The sequence below is a fragment of the Dryobates pubescens genome, chromosome 35 (assembly GCF_014839835.1).
Source record: "Dryobates pubescens isolate bDryPub1 chromosome 35, bDryPub1.pri, whole genome shotgun sequence".
NCBI classification, from domain to species: domain Eukaryota; kingdom Metazoa; phylum Chordata; class Aves; order Piciformes; family Picidae; genus Dryobates; species Dryobates pubescens.
The window spans coordinates 241,590-259,488 of record NC_071646.1 but is presented as its reverse complement, the minus strand read 5'-3'; the positions used below and the strand labels follow the sequence as shown (position 1 = coordinate 259,488).

General features: G+C 57.8%; 1 protein-coding gene across 4 annotated transcripts in view; it reads left to right on the top strand.

Annotated features, from left to right (window-relative positions):
• The window catches only part of ANKS1A (ankyrin repeat and sterile alpha motif domain containing 1A), a 63,370-nt gene extending 46,342 nt beyond the window's left edge, over positions 1-17,028 (top strand). For 3 of the 4 annotated variants that reach the window (XM_054176501.1, XM_054176500.1, XM_054176497.1), the window contains 10 exons: positions 6,249-6,347; positions 6,692-6,844; positions 6,990-7,097; positions 8,498-8,662; positions 8,997-9,122; positions 9,224-9,295; positions 10,198-10,284; positions 10,497-10,634; positions 11,308-11,478; positions 13,254-17,028. In XM_054176501.1, the coding sequence (XP_054032476.1) occupies positions 6,249-6,347; positions 6,692-6,844; positions 6,990-7,097; positions 8,498-8,662; positions 8,997-9,122; positions 9,224-9,295; positions 10,198-10,284; positions 10,497-10,634; positions 11,308-11,478; positions 13,254-13,373 (1,239 nt within the window). In that variant the 3' untranslated portion in view covers positions 13,374-17,028. The remainder of the gene's footprint in view (positions 1-6,248; positions 6,348-6,691; positions 6,845-6,989; positions 7,098-8,497; positions 8,663-8,996; positions 9,123-9,223; positions 9,296-10,197; positions 10,285-10,496; positions 10,635-11,307; positions 11,479-13,253) is intronic. The other variant, XM_054176499.1, reaches the window with a different exon arrangement.
• The last annotated feature ends 871 nt before the right edge of the window (positions 17,029-17,899 follow it).

Below are 17,899 nucleotides of genomic sequence, written 5' to 3'. Positions count from 1 at the left end.
GAACTGGTTTTGCACTGGGAGATGCACAGTGCATCCCAGTGCCCTGCTGCAGACACAGGAATGGCCAAGGGGGAGAGGCCAGGCTGGGCTCTGCTGCGTTCTGGGGACGCAGGGACAGGGGCAGTGCAATAGGAAGGGATTGCAGGGACTGGTGGTGGAATTGCCCCCAGAAGTGGGGAAGAAAATACCATGACCTGCACCCTCCCTACAGCGTTTTGTGATCCCACAGATCCCATAATGGTGCCGGAGACGCTTGCCAAAGCCTTTCCCTTCCCTCGGAGGGCTGAATGTTTGCTGCCCCCCAGACAGCTCCTCAGGCTGACATCTGAGAAGGGCAAACCTCTCACACTCTGGCAACTGCACCATTATTCTCTAGCTGAACTTTTTATTCACTCCAAAGATGTTTTGATTCACAAATGAGCAGGTAAAAGAGGACATAAACCACTTTAATGGCTCTCTTCTCATTTATTGTCGAGGCCTGGAGTCCTGTGGAGTGTGTGGAAAGCAGCTAATGCTGATTCAATGAGACAGCATCAGGAGAGGAAATCTGTTCTGTGGAGTGCCCTGGGCTCCTCTGGGCTGTTGGCATTCTTCTGCTTTTTGTAATTGGGGAGAAGTGGTAGAAAAATGATGGCACAGGAAGAGCAGGGTGCCCAGGAATACTTTAGAGCAGTGGCATTGACTGGATTAAATGTAATTCAGTGCCAGCTTGGATCAGCCTGCAGAGCTCTTCGTTACGAAAGAGCCTTCCTCTTCCCTCCTCCCTGCATCTGGAAAGGCAAGGGCTTGATAAAAATGTGGAGCTGAGGCATTGGCTTGGTGTGAGCTGAGCTCAGCAACAGCTCAGCAAGGGGCCGCCAGGCTGGGTCTGAGGAGAGCCCTCCCAGCTCTGAGGGATGAGATGTCCACAGAGCTGGGTCTGCATCCTGCATCATGCGTTGGGTGCTGGCTGGTGTCTGCCTGTCTGCACTTCCACATTGCACCCCCTGCCTGCAGGGCTGGAGTGAGCACAGGGCACCTCCTGGGGTCCTCAGTGAATTGCAGCTCTGCTTCACATGATCTGCTTCATAAGTCCCCAGCCTGGCTCACAGATGCTGGTCCCCTGGGCAGCAGCCAGGCTTTTAGCATGCTCTGAGAATGTGTCTGCCCCAGAGCTTCTTTCTATTTTCATATAAAATTTGTCACAGCAGTCTGGGGAAAACTTAACTGACATATTCCAGTCATGGCTTGCACCCAGTAATGGTCTGTGAAGAACGGGGACCCATCAGAGAACCCCCAGAGAAGACTTTGCTGCTTCTGCACTTGGTGAAATGGAGACAAAACTTGGTGTGAGTGCAGCTGTTGGACAGTTCTTGAGCACAGACCCAGGTAAGCCCTGGGATTTGTTTAACTAAGGGCACAACAGCAGAGCCCCAGCATTAGCTTTCATTTGTTTGTAGGAGGTGGCAGAGAGTGCATCAGCCACATCCTGGGGCATTGGCTGCTGTTCAGGCATTGCTGCCAGCCACCTGGAGCTGCCTTTCTTCCTTGGTCCCCAGACTGATGCTGCTGCCCTGTGAGAGTGGAAGTGGGCCCACGTGGGAGGGTTTGTGCCAAGCATCCCAGCAGCATTCGGCTCACAAAGAGGAAAGGCTTTGGCGGCTCCCTGCCGGGTTTCGGATGCTGCTTGGGTGGTTCTCAAGGGCTGTGCTTTGTCCGTGGTGCTGTGGGGGTTGGAGTTTCCTCTGGAGAGGAGTGGTGAAAGTGGAGACATGCAGTGAGCCAGGGTCTGAGGGGGCTGCTCCGGAGCTCCTGGGGCAGGGGAGGGGGGAGAGATGTGGACCATGGAGAGCAGCCAGTTCCAACTGTGCTTTTGAGGAGCAGAGTGGGTGGACCAGAAGTGGCAGTTTAGAAGATACTTACATTTGATTCACGAGTAGCTGCAGGCCCAATAAACATTAAAAAAGCCATTAAAGGAGCAGTTAATTTTCTTTTCCTCTCCATAAAGCTGTCTGAGCTCGACAGCCGTGACTGATCCCCTCTGCTGCCACTGTCACGCTGCCAGGCTGCGGGGGGCAGAGGATGGACCCGCAAGGAAGTGGCCGGGTGCTGAGCTGGGCCTAACTTGGGAGGTGGTGCTGGGACCCTTTCCACAGGCACTGGAAGAGCTGGGGCTGTGCTGTTGTGCCCTTAGCTAAACAAATCCTTCTCTTCCCCTGGTTGCATAGAATGACAGAATGGGGGAGGTGGAAGGGAGCTCTGGAGAGCCTTTAGTCCAACCCCACTGCTAAGACAGCCAAGCCTAGGTCAGATTGCATGGGAGCCCATCCAGGGCAGGACACTCCACAGCCTCCCAGCCCTGCAGGAAAGCTCTGTGTTGTTAACCACTAACAGGTTGGGGGCAGGGAGCTTGTGTCCAGCCAGGGTGGCTTTGTCAGCTCCAAGAACACCACCTCTGTAGCTCATCTTTCTCTGCCTTCCCTTAGTCTTGGGATGCTGCCCGAGGCTGTGGGGCCATGAAGCCCGATGGCTCTTCACGTCTGGCAGCTCAGGCAGAGCCTTGTGAGGCTGCCCAGATCCTCTTGCTGGGCCTGTAACTGAGCCACCACCTCCTGGATGCAAGCCCTGAACTGCCTGCCTGCACAGACTTCCTGAAAGCTGCAGTTAGCTGGTACCAAAGTGACCAAAAATAGCATTCTTGATCCTTTTTTCGCCTGAAGATGAGAAACTGAAGTGGTGTTGAGGCCAAGGAAGGAGAAGCCTCTCCTGAAAAGAGGTTGGAGGCAGGTGGGGTTGGTCTCTTCTCCCTAGTATCAGGTGACAGGACAAGAGGAAATGGCCTCAGGTTGAACTGGGGGAGGCTTATGTTGGAGGTAGTGTGGTGGTGTTGGGCTGATGGTTGGACCTGATGACCTTAGAGGCCCTTTTCAACCTTAATGATTCTGTGGTTCTCTCTTTTCAGGACTTGCTTTATATTCCCCCTGCTTAGACTGGGTCTGTGATGAGCTGGGTTCTTCTTCTCCCACATCCAGGTTTTAGCTGCCAAGAGCAGAGCAGCAGCAGCAGAACCCTTGACCAGATGCAAGTTGTCTTGTGTGCCAAGGGGAGAGAGGAAAGAGCTCTGTGTGCATTCCTCTGAGCAACAAATGGATGCTTTGGCTCCTGAGGGCACTCTGCTGTAGATGTTTGCAGAAGCCTTTGTAGTCTGGGGAGGCTGTGTTTGGGTTTTGCATCTCTTGCTGTTAATAGCAAACAGATCCTGGTCCCTGTCCACCGCTGCCTTTACCCAGGGCTGGTAGCAGCAGGGCTGGAGCTGGCATCAGCCTGGCCAGGCGGTCAGGGTTCATTAAGCTGTGCTGCTGGCTGGGTCAGGCTCCACCTCCTGTCCCAAACTTTTTCTGCCTCAGGCCCTTCCTTAGCTGGAAAGAGAGCATGGACTGGAGCCAGGCTCTGTGCAAGGAGCAGCATCTCAAAATTGGGTAGTTAAGAGCCTGTGGAGCACCCAGCTGGAGGAGCAGTGCTGGCAGCCGGCCGCAGCCCCGCGCTTGGCTGACCTGCCTCGGGGTCACCTCACAACCTCCCCGCAGCGTCCCCTCTGACTGGGCTTTTGCTTCCTATAATGAGAAACCTGGAGCCTTGCAGGCTGTTTAATTACAGTGCAAGATGTGAAGCGTGACTGAGGCAGAGCCCATCTCCAAACGCTTGTGTCTGCAGGCAGGTTGCCCACACCGGCGTCCTTCAGGGCTGCCCGGGGCAGATCCATCACCAGCAGCTCTCTGCCCTCTCAGGGCAATCTTGAGGGCAGAGATGGGCTTCAAAGCTGCCCCTCCTGGTCCTGTGTATTTGTGCCTTTTGCTGGAGGGAGCTCTGGTCAGCTCTGAGGTAGATGAAGGCCAGGCTGGGGGATAACAGCCCCTCCAGAGTGTCTCTGCCAGTTTGGACCCAGGGGGTGGGATTCTTCCCAGCTCTGATCTGTGCAGTGCCGCGCTGGAAACCTGGAATAACACAGGGATGGGTGCCTGGAACACAGCCCAGGATGGGTGTTCTGGGAACAGAGCCTGAACAAGCCACCTGCTTTCGGGAAGAGCTGAGAGCCAGGTCCTGCTGGAAGTGAGTTGCTGGCATGAGCAGGGCTTTCAGGTGTCTGCCACTCCTCTAGCATGGCTGGAAGCAAGAGCTCTGGCCTGGGGTGCAGCCCTGAGCTGTGCTTGCTCTGCTCAACCAAGGAGGGATGAGCAAGGTGAAAACCACTTGTCAGAAGGAATCAAGTCTGCAGCACATCTTTGGAACATCTTTTTGATTGGAATTGGCATTTCTGAGGCTGCTGCTGCAGGACCATGGAGGTCTGGGCTAGGAGCAGAGCGTGTCCCCAGGAGTTCTCCTCTCCCCTGGCTCTGGTGCTGGCTGAGCCTGTCCTCAGAGGACCCAGAGAGGGGCTGGCCCTGAGCCTGGGGGTCAGGCTCTGCAGCTTCCACTGAGTGCCTGGGAGGTGGCATCTCATGGTCTGGTTGCTGACCTGTGTCAGCCCCAAAGGGCTTTGGTTAAAAACAACAAAACACCACAAAAAAACAAGGGGGAACCCCCCTAAACCTGAACAGACACAGCCCTGCACTGGGATGGTTTTGAGCCCTCCCAAACCCTCAAGGCAGCTTTTCTGCAGTTTTTCAGCCCTTCCTTCGTTTGGTTTCACCTCTGCTGAGTGGCCTCTCCCCTGGCCTCCGCTTGCTGCTGCCTTGCCAGGCACAGGACCCAGCAGAGAGCAGGAGCTGCCTGGCTGGTGGCAGTGGTGGCTGGGAGGGAGCATCTCTGTCCCATGGCCTTTGAGCAGGGTGTTAAAGACAAGCAGGTGCATAGCCTGCCTCAAAGAGCTCCTCTGCTCGCCTGGCAGGGGTTGAAGGCTCTGCAGGGTGTTTGCAGCTCATCAGCCATTTCGGGGGCAGATTCCTGTTTGCCACAGGAGGCTTTAAAGGAGGCTGCTGCAAGCAGAGGCTGCTGCAAGCAGAGGCTGCTGCACAGCAGACTGTGGTGATTTATTTGGAGTTGCTCTGCTTTGTCTATCCTTGTTAAGTACCTTGAGAATAGGGACTGGCACTGAGGGAATTTAATCTGACACACAAAAATCAGGAGTGTTGGAGGAAGCTGCAGGCTTTGCAGTGTTTAACTCACTTGGATCCTTGCTCCACAGCAAGGAATTTGCCTTCCATTTGCGATGCTAAAAGCAGCAGAGCACCAATAGGTGCCTTGCCTTGAGCCTGGCACTGCCCAGGCTGGTATCAAAGGGGAACCCTGGGGCAGTGTCAGCTGCAAATTTGCCATGGGAAGGACTCTTCCTGCTCTGCCCTTGGGTGCATGCTGAGGTGGGTCAGCTGCTGGGGGAGCAGCTCACTGCTTTCACCTTTGGCTGTTGTATTTAAAGCAGGTAAGCCCAAAGCAGGTGCTGGAGTCCCACAGGAAGTGTTGGGTACCACTGTAACACATTTGCTGCCCCTTGGCCATCCTTCCCTCCTCAAGCCCTTGCCTGCTGTGCCCACAGCCAATTTAATCAGGGCTGTGCTTCTCAAACCAAAATGTGGAGCAGGGGAGCTCTGGCAGCTCCTCCTTCAGCTGTGCCTCTCCTGAGAGCAGGGGAGGCAGGGCCAGGGAGGGGGTGTCCAGGCTCAGCTGAAGCACTGGGTCACACAGCAGCGTGGTGCCTCCAGCCATGGGGAGACCTGCCCAGGGCTCCTGCTGAGCTCTGCCCAGGTAGGAAGGGCAGGGAAGCAGGTTGAGATGGTTGTGAGGAGAGGGGGAAGGCCAGGGTCCTCTGCTCTGCAAGGGGGAGAGGGGCAGCAGTGAGCTTCAGCAGGGGGTGTGGGGTGACTGAAGCATCGCTGCTGGGGCCGGGTGTGCTGTCTCCATGCCTGGGGCTGGAGGATAAATTTGACCTTCACCTGGTGTCCTGAGCTCCCAGGACACTATTGTGAGGGGCTCTGTGTGGCCATGGAGGGAGGCTGAGCAGAGGCCAGTGCCCCTGTGCCAGGCTGTAAGTGCTGGCCTGAAGAGGATGCAGCAGAGCAGGGAGGGAGGGGACAGCAGTGCTCTGCCCCTCCGATGCCACATGAGCCACAGCCCCTCTCGGGTCAGCCCTGTCGGTGCCCAAGGTTGTCCTTGGAGCCTTCCTCCTCCTGGGAGGTGAGGGCAGGAGGGTGCTGGTGCAGGATCTCCACTGCAGCAGCTGGTGAGGATGCTGTTGCCTGCTGCTGCCATGCCCCTCCTTGCTGTCCCTGCAGGGCTGCAATGTCATGGAGGACCAGGACCTGCGCGACATCGGCATCGGGGACCCGCAGCACCGCCGCAAGCTGCTGCAGGCTGCCCGCTCCCTGCCCAAGGTCAGTGCCCACTGCAGGGCATCGGCAGCACAGCTCTGCAAGCAGAGGGAGCAAACCAGTCCCTGGGACCCACAGAGGAGCTGCAGGGCTGTGGGCAGGGTGTTGGCAATAGCAGGGGGGAGCAGGAGGTACTCCTTGCTCAGCTGAGTTGTGTGTCTGGGAGGACTCCGTGCTGGGGACAGGGGGAATGTTGCTCCTGCCAGCCTCGATCCCAAGGGCATTCCCTGCTTGCCCATGGATTGTTTTAAGCTGCCAGTGGAGTTGATGCTGACCTAAAGGTTTTCACTGAGGCCTTGGGATCCCAGCCCCTTGGGGCTTTTAACACCTCTCTTGTGCTTCTGCAGTTGAAGCCCCTGGGCTGTGATGGGAATAGTCAGCCCTCAGTGCCTGCCTGGCTGGATTCCCTGGGGCTGCAGGACTACGTTCAGTCCTTCCTCTCGAGCGGCTACAGCTCCATCGACACTGTGAAGAACCTCTGGGAGCTGGAAATAGTCAACGTGAGTGCTGCCCCCCTGCCCCAGCCCCGCGGGGCTGCAGCTGCCGGGGGCTGGTGTCAGACAGGCACGGGGCTGCCCCAGAAGGGGAGGCTTCGCTCTGTGCCCGGGGCAGGAAGCCAGCAGTGACCCTGGGCTCTCCCTGCAGGTGCTGAAGGTGAACCTGCTGGGCCATCGCAAGAGGATCATTGCCTCCCTGGCAGACAGACCCTACGAGGAGCCCCCAGCGAAGCCACCGCGCTTCTCGCAGCTCAGAGTGAGTCCTGGGTGCTCCTGCCTGCTGGGCAGGTCCTGTGGGGTCTGCTCAGGGTGCTTGCTTCTGCCCTGCTTCTCCTTCACCTTCCTCCCTTTCTTGCAAAGAGCTTAGCCTGTGTCTGCCAGGAGCAGCTGTCCCTTTCAGCTGCTGCCCTGGGGGACAATCAGTTGGGTGTTGCCCCTCCAGTCCTGTGTTCAGCACCTCCTGGGGTTCCCAGTGCTAAAACAGTCTCAGCTCAGGCAAGCTGGGCTGCTGTGCCTTGCTCCCTCTGCATTGTTTTGGAGCTGGGGTTCAGGTGTTAGAAGGAAGAGGGGTTCATGCTGGTACTGCTCTGGGAGCTGCCAGGGTGCCCTGCACAAAGCCTGCACCTCCACCCCACTGCTCAGCCAGCAGCAACCCAGGGGGCAGCAGCCAGCTGAGGATCTGCTGCTCTCTGGAGCATCCTCTTGAGCCCATGAGCAGGGTTGTGGCAGTGCAGGAGAGAAGCCCTTTGGCGCAGCTTCCACTGCTTGCTGTGCTGGGTGAGGGTGGAGGGGAGGAGGGGCCCGTTTGCAGCATGTCCTGGTGCTGCAGCTGCTGTGCTGCAGCCCTGGCTGGCAGCGGAAGGACGTCAATGGCAAATTGAGCAGGGCCCTCGAATGGGGCTGCTGCATGCCGCAGCTGCCAGCCCCCTGCCGCGGCACCGTCCGCTGGGTGCTTGGCACGGCCGGGCCGCGAGTCCTGCCCGGGGGCAGAGCCAGGCTGTCAGGCAGCTGGGCTGCTCTCTTCCTGGGCTCCCAGGGCTTTTCTCCTGGGGTGGCTGATTGTCAGCAGCTTTGGAGTGCTTTGCTTAGTGCTTCAGTGGAGCTTGTTCTCTCTAACCACCCTGCCCACAGCTCAGCTGGCGCTGCCCTCCTGGGATGGGCTCCTGCCTGAGAGCATCCTGGAGCAAGCCAGGGCTGTCGTGGGAAAAACACAGCAAAAGCAGTGTGAGCAGCAGGGAAAAGATGGTCAGGGGACTGGATCACCTCTGCTCTGGGGACAGGCTGAAGGAGTTGGGACTGCTCAGCCTGGAGAAGAGAAGGCTTCAGGGAGACCTTAGAGCAGCCTTCCACTACCTGAAGGGCTTCAGGAGGGCTGGGGGGAGGGACTTTGGACAAGGTCTGGGAGTGCCAGGACGACCAACCCTAAGGGCTTGGAGCTGGAAGAGAGGAGATCAAGACTGAAGATGAGGAAGAAATTGTTTACAGCAGGGATCTGGAGCAGAAATGTTGTGATGGATGGCACTGAGGCAGGAGCCTGCAGAGCAGGAGCTAACCCCAGGAACCCTGCTCGTTGCCCCCTTTGTGTGGGGCACTGTAAAGAGGAGCAAGGTGTGGGCACAACTTACTGGGATGGTTCATGGTGTCTCCTGCTTTCAGTGCCAGGATCTGATCTCCCAGACGTCATCACCCCTAAGCCAGAGTGACTCCTGCACAGGGAGGTCTGGGGATCTGCTGCTGCCCTCGGGGGACACTGCCAGGAGGCAGCACGAGCGTGGCACAGAGGCTGCTCCCTACTGCAAAGCCGAGCGCTACAGAGCTCAGGTCAGTGGTGGTGCCCTGGGTGCCCTGGCGCCTCTCAGTGCGATTTCTCCCATCTCTGGAGCTAGCAAGGAGCCAGGGCGATGTGTGGAGGTGCTCAGGCACAGCCTGCTTGGGGCACTGGAGACAGCAGCTCCTTGGTGCCTCAATCTCACCTCAAACCCAGGTGCTTCAGGCTCCCAGCAGCCCTGGCACCTCACCCTGCTGCTTCCTGCCAGCCCCTGCAGGCTCTGGCTGTCACCAGCCTCGATCACATCAACCCAGAAAGCCCCCTGAGGTCTGTGTTTCAGGGCAGGGGGTCCTGCCGTGGCTTCACTTCCGTGCTCAACCCCTCCAGGAGGAGCAGCGGGAGTCCAAGCTGACGCTGCGCCCCCCGAGCCTGGCTGCCCCCTACGCGCCGGTGCAGAGCTGGCAGCACCAGCCGGAGAAGCTCATCTTCGAGTCCTGCGGCTACGAGGCCAACGTGAGTGGCTGCTGCCTGTGCCCCCCCCCGAGGCTCCTGCCCCTGCTTGGGGCTGCCAGGGTCCTGCCTGAGCCTTGAACCTTCCTCCCTCTCCCAAGCAGTACCTGGGCTCCATGCTGATCAAAGACCTCCGTGGGACCGAGTCCACGCAGGACGCCTGTGCCAAGATGAGGGTATGGGGGCCACAGGCGAGGGGGCACTGGCAGCCTGTGGGGGATGCTCTGGAGAGGGGACTGGGGGAGCTCGGTGAAGCTGTGGGTCCCCAAACCCTTCAGGCTGCCCGTGTGCCAAGCAGGGGCCCAGGCCACCGCCAGGCTGTGCCATGTCACTGGTGACTTCCCCAGCACCTGGCCCCATAGCTGGGAGGTCTGTGCAGTGGGGAAGGGGATGCTGGGGTCACTCCAGGTCCCTTTCCAGAGAGGCAGATTGCATTGGGTTGGAAGGGACACTCAAAGGGCCTCTTGTCCAACCCCCCCTGCAGTTACAGGGATACCTCCAACTAGAGCAGGCTACACAGGGCCACATCTAGTCTGATCTTGAATGTCTTCAGGGATGGGGCCTCAACCACATCCCTGGGCAGCCTGTGCCAGTGCCTCCCCAGCTTCTGAACAGTCCCTCCCCAGCCTTGCTGTAGGTCCTCTTCAGATCTTGAAATGCAGCTCTAAAGTCTCCCTGGAGCCTCCTCCAGGCTGAACAGCCCAAATTCTTTCAGCCTGTTCCCACAGTGGAGGTTCTCCACCCTTCTGATCATCTTTGTGATCCTCCTCTGGACCCTCTCCAGCAGGTCCATGTCTCTCTTGTGCTAAGGGCCCCAGAGCTGGGCAAAGCACTCCAGGGGAGGTTTCTCTCCAGAGCAGAGGAGCAGAATCACCTCCCGTGGCCTGCTGGCCAGGCTGCAAGTGCCCACTGCTGGCTCCTGTCCAGCTTCTTATCCACCAGTACCCTCTGATTCCACCAAGAAGCAGCTTTCCTTCTGGTCCAGGACCCCTTTGTGGGTCTCTGAGCTGGGTTGGGTGGTGATGAGGGAGGGAGCATTCATCCACAAGTGGTCACTTGGCTGTCCTTGTTTCTGAAGAAATCCACAGAGCATATGAAGAAGATCCCTACCATAATCCTGTCCATCACCTACAAGGGGGTGAAGTTCATTGATGCCTCCAACAAGGTGAGCTTCAGGTGGCACCAAGCTGCTGTCTGGGAGGGGGCTGCAGGGCTTCAGAAGCCACAGCTGGTGCTGAGGAGCTGCCAGGGAGGTGGTGGTGGCAGGCTGGATGTGGTGGAGCATGGTGTCAGGGCAGAGGGCTGGGGCTGGCCGGGCTGGGGGGCCCCCTGGCCATGCCCAGAAGGCTGAGAGGGGCTCTGTGGCTGACCCTGCAGAACGTCATTGCCGAGCACGAGATCCGGAACATCTCCTGCGCCGCTCAGGACCCCGAGGACCTCTGCACCTTTGCCTACATCACCAAGGATCTGCAGACCAACCACCACTACTGCCACGTCTTCAGCACTGTGGATGTGGTGAGTGCCCACTCAGGGTCACCACAGCCCTTGCAGCTCTTCTGGGCAGTCACAGACTGGCACTGGGTTGTGCTGGGCCTCTTTCACCTGGTCCCACTGTTAAATACCTGAGTCCTGGCTGCCAGTGCTGGCACCTGGCAGCTCTCTGGACAGTGTCTGGCAGCTCTCTGGACAGTGTCTGGCAGCTCTCTGGACAGTGTCTGGCTTCACTGCCGCACTGCCCAGTGCTGAATAAAGCAGGGCAAGAGCTTTTCCCTGCTGGGGAGTACGCCAGGAACAAACCTCGAGACCCCCTCAGCTGGAGTGCAGTGTGCTGATTCAGCAGCCTCTGAGCTGGCTGCAGTGGAAGCAGAGCCTGCCTTTGTCCTGGGGCTAAACCACCCTGGGGATGTTTTGTGCTTCTGTCTCTTCACAGCCCAGCTGCTGAGCGATGCTGGCAGGGCTGCCGCTGGTGCCCCCAGCCAGCGCTGTCTGAGCACAGAGGCAGCTCACTGCTGCTATGGCTCCTCCACAGAGCAGGAGCTCAGTAGCTTTGCCAGGGGACAGCAGGATGTGACCTGTAATGGAGAGCTGATGGTTCTGCCAAGATCTGCATCTCCAGAGCAGGCTGCAGAGCACAGGAGCTCTGCTGGCCCACACCTGAGGGCTCTGTTTCTCTGTGTTCTCTCCCCAGAACCTGACCTATGAGATCATCCTCACACTGGGGCAGGCATTTGAGGTTGCCTACCAGCTGGCCCTCCAAGCCCAGAGAGCAAAGCCTCTGGGTGCTGCAGCAGGAGAAGTCATTGAAACAAAATCTTCCAAACCGGTGCCTAAGCCCCGAGCTGGCGTGAGGAAGGCTGCAGTACGTACCCAGGGCACAGCCTGAGCTGGCACCAACCCCCAGGGCCTGGGGGGCACAGACCTGCGCAGGCTGGGGAAGGGTCTGGAGAACAGGGCTGGGGAGGAGCAGCTGAGGGAGCTGGGGTGTTTAGTCTGGAGAAGAGGAGGCTGAGGGGAGACCTGCAGGCTGTCTACAGCTCCCTGAAAGGAGGCTGGAGCCAGGTGGGGGTTGGGCTCTTCTCCTTGTATCAGGTGGTAGGATGAGAGGAAATGGCCTGAAACTGTGCCAGGGAAGGGTTAGGATGGGGATGAGGAAAAATTTCTTCACTGCAGGAGTGGTCAGGACTGGCACAGGCTGCCCAGGGAAGTGGTGGAGTCACTGTCCCTGGAGGTGTTCAGGAAACCTGTGGCCATGGCACCTGGGGTCGTGGTTTAGTGGCCATGGGGAGGTTGGGTTGGTGTTGGACTGGATGCTCTTGGAGAGCTTTCCCAACCCAAATAATTCCATGGTTCTATAAGGTGCCTGTAGCTTCAGGCACCACTGATACTGCAGTGCCTGTGGCTCTGCTGGCAGCCCTGCTACCATGTTAGGGCTTCCCCTGGTGGGATGAGGGCAGACAGAGGTGGGAATCACAGGATGATAGAATTGTGTAGGCTGGGAACGAGCTGTAAGATCATCAAGTCCAACCAATAACTGGACAGCCTGGGTGGGAAGGGCCTGGGTCCAGCACAGCTTCCATGTGCAAACCCTGCAGAGCTGCAGCAGTGTGAGGAGGGAACCTGTGGTTTCCTGGAGTCACAGAGCATTAGGGGTTAGAAGGGACCTCCAGAGATCATCCAGTCCAACCCCTCTGCCAGAGCAGGGTCAGCCAGGGCAGGGCACACAGGAACACATCGAGGTGGGGCTTGGAAGTGCCTGAGGTTTGCAGTACAGGAGAGGCCCTGCAGCCAAAGGCAGCTGGGACTGGAGCTGCTGAGGAGCAGGGCACAGCCCCTCTGCCTGCCTAACCTCTCCTCTTGTCTGTGTTGTGCTTGCTCCCCCCGCCCAGGTGCCGCTCCCCCCCGCCTCTGGCTGTTGTCTGTGTCACACCTGCACAGCTCACCGCCCCTCCTACCTGCCGCTGCAGTCTCTTAGCCCTGGAGCCAAGGTCTTTGCCCTCCTTCCTGCCACCTTCCATTGCCAACCGGCCTCAGGCTGCCCCAGCCAGCGCCAGCTGCCTGCCCCCCTGCTTCCCGCACCTCCTGCTCTGCTCCCCTGTGCCCCTCTCCTGGCTGCTCCTGCCAGGGCCCTGCTGAGCCCCAGGGACCAGCCGCTCATCCGCAGCTGATGCAGAGTGGCTCCGGGCCTCAGCGAGCCAGGATGCTCTTTCTGGTGCTGTTAACCTTCCTGTAGGAGCCTGATTCGGGAGGACAAGATGAAAGAGCTGTGCTTGGGCAGGAGAGTACATCATGCAGGAGCTCACCTGCCAGGAGCTGCCTCCCTCCCTCTCCTCTGCCACTTGTAATTTATGGACCCCTCTGTACAGCGCTCAGCTTTCTGTGCTTTGTGAGCTGAAGTGAAGCTCAGTGACAGGGGCCTGGGAGCCATCTCAGGGTGCTGGGTTGAGCCTGGCGTGGTCAGAGACATTGTAGCTGTGAGGAGTTCCAGTGCCTCCCCCGTGAGAGCTGCTGCCCTGCACAGCTGTGCAGCTCTGGGCAGGGCAGCAGGCAGGGCAGCAGGCAGGGCAGCAGCCTCTCCCAGGCTCCCAGCAGCACAGCTGGTGACCTAACCTGCCCTTTTCTCTCCCTCTTTTCCAGCTGGAGCCCCCTGAAGTGGACCAAGATTCCCAGTCCCATGCCAGTGTCTCCTGGGTCGTGGACCCCAAACAGGACTCCAAGCGGACCCTCAGCACTAAGTATGAGACCACTATCTTCTAAAGCACCCTGTGCCCACCCCGTCTAACCGTGCCTTTGCCAGCTGATCTCTGCTCCTCTAAGCTCCCTCCTGCTCCGGCTGCTCGCTGGGCCCCGCCTCGGCGCCGCTCCAGGCAGCAGCACTTAGGAGACTGTAGGACCTTAACCAGCTTTTGTACCTGAGCACCACTGAGCACTGTGAATCCTCCTGACTCGGGAAGAAGGGTGACAGGGTGACAGGCACCGGGGGCGGGGGAGCAGAGGGGTGCCGGCTGGGGCAGTCGGCGATGTGGATCCAGGAAGCCGCCGGCCGTTCCCGTCTGTCCCCTCGCTCTGGCACTGTGAATCCCTGGGGCAAAGTGACAGTCCCCAGGCTTTTCCCCACCCCCCCCACCTTCTTATCCTTGGACTGATGGAGACTTCTTGTCTCTGTGGTGCACACACTCCCTCCTCCTCCTCCATCCTCTTCCTCCCGAACGAGCCACGGCTGCGTACTGTTGCAGTGACCTCGCCTGTCCTGCCTGCCGCTGGAATCGACACTAACCACTGTGATGCTGTCTGCAAATAACAACCTTCACCAGATCTCCTCACAGGGACCCTTGCCCACCATCTCTCCCCTCAAAGCCTGAAGCAGGAATTCTGCCCCGAGGGGACTGCTGGTTTGGGCTGGCTGTGATCGTTCCCACTGTGAGCTCCAGCCCCTCTCCGAGGGCAGCTGCGCTTTTCGTTGCATGCATTTCGGTTTCCCCAGGAGGTTTTCCCCCCTCCTAGTCCTGTTTGTCATCATTCCCATGAGCTGTGGGCCCAGCTCTCACTTGGCAGAGTGTGAGGAGGTTAAGCTTTGGGAGGCACACGTTGTGAGCCCCGTGCTGGGGAGGGGCTGGGTGCTGAGAGCAGACGGAGCTCCTTCTGCCCAAGGGAGAAGCGAGACTGAAATCACTCTGCTGCCCACCCCACAGCTTGTTTGCCATCTCCAAACCAGTGCACAATAAGGGCTATAGGGATCATGAAACATCTGTCACCTTCCCTGCTGGAGAGCCAGGGATGGCCCTGCGGGGGACCTCTTGCCTCTGCGGCCGTTCCTCCTGTGCTTGCTTTTCCTCTGGGGAAGTCTCCCTGTGGCTCTCTGCCTCAGTGGAAGCAGCTTTTAGTTCCAGAATGTGACTGGGAATTGTTTGCAGGAGACCACAGGGCACTTGGCACAGGTTGGAGCATGTCCAGGATGCCATGTGGTGGTTCACAGCCCCATGAAAGCTGCAGCGTGTCCTTCGGAGGGGAACTGAGCTATCAGCAGCACTGGGAGCGCAGTGCCTGGCTGGAAGTGTGCAGCTGCCCATGCTGACTGCAGAGGGTCTGAGCTCCCCTGCTCTCATCCTGCTTTCAGCTGAGAGAGGCAGGATCCTCAGCACCTCCTGAAAGGGTTCCCTTCCAGCATGTGCCTTTGTAAGGTGACCATCCAGAGCTTGCTGGCATCACAGGCAGCCCTGCCTAATCTGCAGAGCTTCTGCTGTGTGTCCATAACCCTCACAGCTGCGTCCCATCTCTGCCTCATCTTCCCCAGCCCTTATTTCCCTGTGCCTCAGCACTCATTCATTCCATTCTCTTCCTTTCTGTTTGCCTCTGGGAAGCTGATCTGCAGGCAGCTGGCTCCGACCATGGAGATGTAGTAACGGGGCAGAGACCTAAGAAGCAGAGTCCTGCTGACAGGAAGATCATCTCCACCTGGCACTGGCGGCCACCTCGGAGGGGGTGCATGGCTGCTCAGTGAGGGCTCCCAAAGCAGAGGGGGAAGAGGGATCCCAGCCCCCAGCTGAGACAAGCAGCTCCCTCCATGTCTAGCAGAGGACAGCTGAGCCTTCTGGGTGTGATGTCACCTCTGCTAGCCTGAGACAAATGCCTTTTAACCCATTTCCTCTTTATCTTCACATAAGAAGCGACCCAGGGCAAATCCAGGCCCTGGCTTAAATGTAGCACTGCAGGTTTGGGGTGAGGAGCACCAACATTGATCCTTATTGACTGAGAATCCACGCAGCCCAGCAAGGGGTGCAGAGAAAGGCTTAGCAGTGGGAGTGGTGTGTGTGTCTCTCATGGTACTTCGAGTGGCTTCAGTTCTGGGTGAAGAGTAGAGGAGGCCAAATTCCTGGCAATAACTTCCTGCAGCAGGAGAAGCCTGCGGGGGGGCAGCAGCCTTTGCTCCCAGAGCTGCTCCAGGATTTCCTAGCAAATGGAAATAACCTAAGGAAGAGTCTGCAAAGGACCCTTCAGCCCAGAGTGGCTGTGGCCAAGAATTCCCTGTGGTACAAAGCTTGCTGCCCCTCCAGAGAGCTGCTGCCCTGCAGTTCTTGACGTTTCCAGGGCAAGGACACAACTTTCCTGTTATGTACCGAGTCCCTTCCCCAGCCCCCTGTGCTCCCAGCTCCTTTTGAAACCCAGTTATGTCCTTCCAGCCTGGGGGCCTTTGGTTTTTAAAGTGTATTCCATGGTGACTTAGCACTTTTTGATACTAGCTCATAATTTAATTAGTGCAACAGCTTCAGAAGATGAACCAAGGAGGAGTTAAATGTTGGGCATTATCCTGAAGCACTCCCTAGCCGAGGAGGGAGCCTCTCAACCTGAGCAAGGTCTGAGTCCCTATCCCCAAAGGTGCTGTGTGCTTCCCCTTCTGTGGGGTGACCAGAGCGTGCCCCAGGAGGTGTCTGGCAGTGACTGATGTTCTCACAACAGTTTCCCTCGAGGGAGAGATCTCAAACTGGTTCTGATTCTAATTCTTCAGACGCAAAAAATCTCGACAGGCGTGGTGATGGTTGAGGGGGTGCCCTGCTGGGGGTGCCCTGCTGGGGGTGCCCTGCTGGGGGTGCCCTGCTGCTTTACTGTTCTGAAATGCCCCAAGAATTCCTGTCTGACTCCACTGCTGCTGTATGTCAGGATTTCATGCGTGCCTCTCGAGCCAGCAAGGCTGGGAGAGGAGTGAAGCAGAATCCCCAGGGCAGGAAGCTGTGCCTGGGGGGCAGTGGGGGGTGCTGCACGCTGATGAATTTGGAAAGCTGACATTCCTTGTCCTGCCAATGTTGCAATCCATGCTGGTGTAAATATTTGATGTGCTGGTAACAAATCTGGGAGAGTTTGCATATTGAACCTCTGCTTGGGAGGAGGACAGCCCTCTCTGGGTGGTGGTTTGGGATTTTTTGGATGCATGAGCTCTTGAGGGTTGGCTTGGAGGTGATGTGGTGATGGAGACTCCAAGGGACTGGCTTGGTGACCCTGGTGGTCCTACCCCAGTCCTGGGCATAATCCTATGGCTGTCTTTAGTGACTCAACAGTTCCTTAGCCAGAGCTTCTCACCTCATACAAAGCAGTTTGGGCAGTGCCTCCCCCTCTCACTCCGTGGCTTTTCTCAAGGTACTTTGTGTGCTGGAGCCTGGCCCTGGGCCCTGCCAGCCACTGGCTCACAGCTGCCATGGGGTGTTGGGGCTCTTCCTCCCGACTGGGTCCTGTGGCCTCTGGAGGGAAGTGCCCTCAGTGTCTGGTGCTGAACAAGACTTTGAGTCCAAGGGCATCTGCTCTGCTGCCCTGGGCCTGGCTCCCCTCTGCAGGGACAGGCTCTGCTTCGTGCAGGGCCTGAGCCCGGGGCGGGTAGCCCAGGATGCAGTTTTGTCTTTTTTGTACAGGAGGGGATGAGTTTTTTTATTTCTTTTTCCCCCCAAACTGAAGCTGCTTTATCCTTTTGTATTTAAAGAAAACAAACCCACCAACACCTGATCTTAGTTCTTCAGCTGCCTCTCCACTTGCTCTGGGATTTCTTTGTCGAAGAAATTCTCTTTTTAGAAGAAATTATGCAACTTGTGTGGGGTGCACAGCTGTCCCCCTCCCCCAAGATGTGGCACCTACCCTGACCTCTCATGACAAGTTTGGACCTTCAGGAGGCTGCTGAGCCACAGACCAGATGCCAAATAGTCCCTCCCAACACGTTCTGGGTGCAGCTGCAGTGGGGGCAGTCGCTTCAAAGCTCTCTGCCCCACCTCAGCAGGCTCCAGCAGCAGAATTCCCTCAAGCTTCCCTCTGCAGACCTTGCCTGAAGAGCAAGGTCTGCGGCTCGCTCTGGATGCAGAGGTCCTCTTTTAGCTCTGATTTTGGCATTCCTGGTTGATGTTTGTTGCAAGAGGAGGTAGCTGTGCTGCCCTGGCAGCGTGGATGTAGCTCAGACCTTTTCCCAGCCACGGGCGGAGCAGCCGAGTTCAGTTTGCAATGTGGACACTTGTGCTCGTGGTGGCGTCTGGCAGTGGGACTGATTTGTAATACAAATGTTATTTAATCTGTCTGTATTTTGATACTTGAACTTCCTTTTGTTTCCTGTACATACAATTGTTAATCTGTTCAAAATCTGTCTGGGTTTTAAACATTTGTGGTACCAAACGTGACGACCTGTGCAAGGCCTCGACGGACCTCACGACAACAAGGCGAGACTGTAGATACTCCTGGGCTTCCAGCATCGTTTTGTTGTTCTCATGGCTGTACACCTTAGAGCAGGCTGAATAATAAACAGCTTCCAC